The 5,000-nt window shown below is 59.8% G+C and overlaps 1 protein-coding gene across 1 annotated transcript in view; it reads right to left on the bottom strand.

The window, feature by feature from the left end:
• Positions 1–4,994, bottom strand: part of LOC144955272 (ubiquitin-associated protein 2-like) — a 22,331-nt gene extending 17,337 nt beyond the window's left edge. The window contains exons 1-3 of the mRNA XM_078885550.1: positions 4,911–4,994; positions 3,118–3,209; positions 442–495 (exon numbers count right to left, since the gene is read on the bottom strand). Coding sequence (XP_078741676.1) covers positions 442–495; positions 3,118–3,171 — 108 coding nt within the window. The 5' untranslated portion in view covers positions 3,172–3,209; positions 4,911–4,994. The remainder of the gene's footprint in view (positions 1–441; positions 496–3,117; positions 3,210–4,910) is intronic.
• Between the last annotated feature and the right edge of the window lie 6 nt (positions 4,995–5,000).

Below are 5,000 nucleotides of genomic sequence, written 5' to 3'. Positions count from 1 at the left end.
TGTGAGTGAGTGTGTGAGTGTGTGAGTGTGTGAGTGAGTGTGTGAGTGAGTGTGTGAGTGTGTGAGTGTGTGAGTGAGTGTGTGAGTGAGTGAGTGTGTGTGTGAGTGTGTGAGTGAGTGAGTGAGTGTGTGAGTGTGTGAGTGTGTGAGTGAGTGTGTGAGTGTGTGAGTGTGTGAGTGAGTGTGTGTGAGTGAGTGTGTGAGTGTGTGAGTGAGTGTGTGAGTGTGTGTGTGAGTGTGTGAGTGTGTGTGTGAGTGTGTGAGTGTGTGTGTGAGTGAGTGTGTGAGTGAGTGTGTGAGTGAGTGTGTGAGTGTGTGAGTGTGTGAGTGAGTGAGTGTGTGAGTGAGTGTGTGAGTGTGTGTGTGAGTGTGTGAGTGAGTGTGAGTGAGTGTGTGAGTGTGTGAGTGTGTGAGTGAGTGTGAGTGAGTGAGGTGACTCACGATGGGCATTCTTGCCTGGATCATCTGCAGCTCATCATAGCCGTAGATCTGAGGCTGAAACACAGAGACATGGGCCACTCACAGCATCAGCAGCATCATCATCAGCAGTAGTAGTATCATCATCATCATCATCAGCAGCATCATCAGCAGTAGTAGTATCATCATCAGCAGTATCATCATCATCAGCATCAGTAGTATCATCAGCAGCAGCAGCAGCATCATCATCAGCAGTAGTAGTATCATCATCATCATCAGCAGCAGTAGTATCATCATCAGCAGTATCATCATCATCATCAGCAGTATCATCATCATCATCGTCATCATCAGCAGCAGCAGTAGTAGCATCATCATCATCAGCAGCAGCATCATCATCAGCAGTAGTAGTATCATCATCATCATCAGCAGTATCATCATCAGCAGTATCATCATCATCATCAGCAGTATCATCATCATCATCGTCATCATCATCAGCAGCAGCAGCAGTAGCAGCATCATCATCATCAGCAGCAGCAGTAGTATCATCATCATCAGCAGCAGCATCATCAGCAGTAGTAGTATCATCATCAGCAGCATCATCAGCAGCAGTATCATCATCATCATCGTCATCATCAGCAGCAGCAGTAGTAGCATCATCATCATCAGCAGCAGCATCATCATCAGCAGCAGCATCATCATCATCAGCATCATCTCACTTACAGCACTTGCCCCTACCGCACATTGAGAAGCTAACTTGGGTGAGGAACCTTTGTCAGTGTGGTGAGTGTACGTGTTGCGAGTGTGGTGAGCGTGGTGAGCGTGGTGAGTGTGGTGAGTGTGGTGAGTGTGGTGAGTGTACGTGTTGCGAGCGTGGTGAGCGTGGTGAGCGTGGTGAGTGTGGTGAGCGTGGTGAGCGTGGTGAGTGTGGTGAGTGTGGTGAGCGTGGTGAGTGTGGTGAGTGTGGTGAGTGTGGTGAGTGTGGTGAGTGTGGTGAGTGTGGTGAGTGTGGTGAGCGTGGTGAGTGTGGTGAGTGTGGTGAGTGTGGTGAGCGTGGTGAGTGTGGTGAGTGTGGTGAGTGTGGTGAGTGTGGTGAGTGTGGTGAGTGTGGTGAGTGTGGTGAGCGTGGTGAGTGTTGCGAGTGTGGTGAGCGTGGTGAGCGTGGTGAGTGTGGTGAGTGTGGTGAGCGTGGTGAGTGTGGTGAGCGTGGTGAGTGTTGCGAGTGTGGTGAGCGTGGTGAGCGTGGTGAGTGTGGTGAGTGTGGTGAGTGTTGCGAGTGTGGTGAGCGTGGTGAGCGTGGTGAGTGTGGTGAGTGTGGTGAGCGTGGTGAGTGTACGTGTGGTGAGCGTGGTGAGCGTGGTGAGCGTGGTGAGTGTGGTGAGTGTGGTGAGTGTGGTGAGCGTGGTGAGTGTACGTGTGGTGAGCGTGGTGAGCGTGGTGAGCGTGGTGAGTGTGGTGAGTGTGGTGAGTGTGGTGAGCGTGGTGAGTGTACGTGTGGTGAGTGTGGTGAGCGTGGTGAGCGTGGTGAGCGTGGTGAGTGTGGTGAGTGTGGTGAGCGTGGTGAGCGTGGTGAGTGTGGTGAGTGTACGTGTTGGGAGCGTGGTGAGCGTGGTGAGCGTGGTGAGTGTGGTGAGCGTGGTGAGCGTGGTGAGTGTGGTGAGTGTGGTGAGCGTGGTGAGTGTACGTGTTGCGAGCGTGGTGAGCGTGGTGAGCGTGGTGAGTGTGGTGAGTGTGGTGAGTGTGGTGAGCGTGGTGAGCGTGGTGAGTGTGGTGAGCGTGGTGAGTGTGGTGAGCGTGGTGAGTGTAGTGAGCGTGGTGAGCGTGGTGAGTGTGGTGAGCGTGGTGAGCGTGGTGAGTGTGGTGAGCGTGGTGAGTGTGGTGAGCGTGGTGAGTGTGGTGAGCGTGGTGAGTGTGGTGAGTGTGGTGAGTGTGGTGAGCGTGGTGAGTGTGGTGAGCGTGGTGAGTGTGGTGAGCGTGGTGAGTGTGGTGAGTGTGGTGAGTGTGGTGAGTGTGGTGAGTGTGGTGAGTGTGGTGAGCGTGGTGAGCGTGGTGAGCGTGGTGAGCGTGGTGAGTGTGGTGAGCGTGGTGAGCGTGGTGAGTGTGGTGAGCGTGGTGAGTGTGGTGAGCGTGGTGAGTGTGGTGAGCGTGGTGAGTGTGGTGAGTGTGGTGAGCGTGGTGAGTGTGGTGAGCGTGGTGAGCGTGGTGAGTGTGGTGAGCGTGGTGAGTGTGGTGAGCGTGGTGAGTGTGGTGAGCGTGGTGAGTGTGGTGAGTGTGGTGAGTGTGGTGAGCGTGGTGAGTGTGCGTGGTGAGTGTGTGTGGTGAGTGTGGTGAGCGTGGTGAGCGTGGTGAGCGTGGTGAGTGTGGTGAGCGTGGTGAGTGTGGTGAGCGTGGTGAGCGTGGTGAGCGTGGTGAGTGTGGTGAGCGTGGTGAGTGTGGTGAGCGTGGTGAGCGTAGTGAGTGTGGTGAGCGTGGTGAGCGTGGTGAGTGTGGTGAGTGTACGTGTGGTGAGTGTGGTGTGCGTGGTGAGTGTGCGTGGTGAGTGTGTGTGGTGAGTGTGGTGAGCGTGGTGAGCGTGGTGAGCGTGGTGAGTGTGGTGAGTGTACGTGTGGCGAGTGTGGTGTGCGTGGTGAGTGTGCGTGGTGAGTGTGTGTGGTGAGTGTGGTGAGCGTGGTGAGTGTGCGTGGTGAGTGTGCGGGGCCTCACCGGGTAGGCTGGCAGGAGACCCCCAGGGCCCATGATGTACTGGTTGGGCAGCATTGGGGGCACTCCGGGGGGCAGATTTGGGGGGGCCTTGCCTAGTGGGGGGGCAGCAGACACAACGGGGGGGGGGGGGTTGGGGTGAGCGGGGGTGAGCGGGGGGGGTTGGGGTGAGCGGGGGGGGGGGGGGGTGAGCGGGGGGGGTTGGGGTGAGCGGGGGGAGTTGGGGTGAGCGGGTGAGCGAGTTGATGAACCAGCAAGCGAGAGAGAGTGAGCGAGAGGGCGAGCGAGTTGATGAGCGAGCGAGCGGGGCGAGCGAGCGGGTGATCGATCGATCGAGCGAGCGGGCGATCGGCTGAGTTGATGAGCGAGCGAGCGGGGCGAGCGAGCGGGGTGATCGATCGATCGAGCGAGCGGGCGATCGGCTGAGTTGATGAGCGGGCGAGCGAGCGAGTTGGCGATCGATCGAGCGAGCGGGCGATCGGCTGAGTTGATGAGCGGGCGAGCGAGCGAGCGAGTTGGCGATCGATCGAGCGAGCGGGCGATCGGCTGAGTTGATGAGCGGGCGAGCGAGCGAGTTGGCGATCGATCGAGCGAGCGGGCGATCGGCTGAGTTGATGAGCGGGCGAGCGAGCGAGTTGGCGATCGATCGAGCGAGCGGGCGATCGGCTGAGTTGATGAGCGGGCGAGCGAGCGAGTTGGCGATCGATCGAGCGAGCGGGCGATCGGCTGAGTTGATGAGCGGGCGAGCGAGTTGGCGATCGATCGAGCGAGCGGGCGATCGGCTGAGTTGATGAGCGAGCGAGCGAGTTGGCGATCGATCGAGCGAGCGGGCGATCGGCTGAGTTGATGAGCGAGCGAGCGAGTTGGCGATCGATCGAGCGAGCGGGCGATCGGCTGAGTTGATGAGCGGGCGAGCGAGCGAGCGAGTTGGCGATCGATCGAGCGAGCGGGCGATCGGCTGAGTTGATGAGCGGGCGAGCGAGCGAGTTGGCGATCGATCGAGCGAGCGGGGCGATCGGCTGAGTTGATGAGCGGGCGAGCGAGCGAGCGAGTTGGCGATCGATCGAGCGAGCGAGCGGCGATCGGCTGAGTTGATGAGCGGGCGAGCGAGCGAGTTGGCGATCGATCGAGCGAGCGGGCGATCGGCTGAGTTGATGAGCGAGCGAGCGAGTTGGCGATCGATCGAGCGAGCGGGCGATCGGCTGAGTTGATGAGCGGGCGAGCGATCGAGTTGGCGATCGATCGAGCGAGCGGGCGATCGGCTGAGTTGATGAGCGAGCGAGCGAGTTGGCGATCGATCGAGCGAGCGGGCGATCGGCTGAGTTGATGAGCGGGCGAGCGAGCGAGCGAGTTGGCGATCGATCGAGCGAGCGGGCGATCGGCTGAGTTGATGAGCGGGCGAGCGAGCGAGCGAGTTGGCGATCGATCGAGCGAGCGGGCGATCGGCTGAGTTGATGAGCGAGCGAGCGAGCGAGTTGGCGATCGATCGAGCGAGCGGCTGAGTTGATGAGCGAGCGGGCGAGCGAGTTGGCGATCGATCGAGCGAGCGGCTGAGTTGATGAGCGAGCGGGCGATCGGCTGAGTTGATGAGCGAGCGAGCGGGCGAGTTGGCGATCGATCGAGCGAGCGGCTGAGTTGATGAGCGAGCGGGCGGGCGAGCGAGTTGGCGATCGATCGAGCGATCGGCTGAGTTGATGAGCGGGCGATCGATCGAGTTGGCGATCGATCGAGCGAGCGGGGCGATCGGCTGAGTTGATGAGCGAGCGAGCGACCCCACCCTGCGTCCCCCTGCCCACCGGACGTGGCGGCTGCGGGCTGCTGCCTCCCCACCGACGACAGCGACGAGTTGACGGCGCACACGGCGGTGGACGAGGACGAGTTGGCGG

Source organism: Lampetra fluviatilis, unplaced genomic scaffold (assembly GCF_964198595.1).
Source record: "Lampetra fluviatilis unplaced genomic scaffold, kcLamFluv1.1 SCAFFOLD_1253, whole genome shotgun sequence".
Classification (NCBI taxonomy): Eukaryota; Metazoa; Chordata; class Hyperoartia; order Petromyzontiformes; family Petromyzontidae; genus Lampetra; species Lampetra fluviatilis.
Note: the sequence above shows the minus strand (reverse complement) of the source record. Positions and strands in the feature narration are given on the sequence as shown.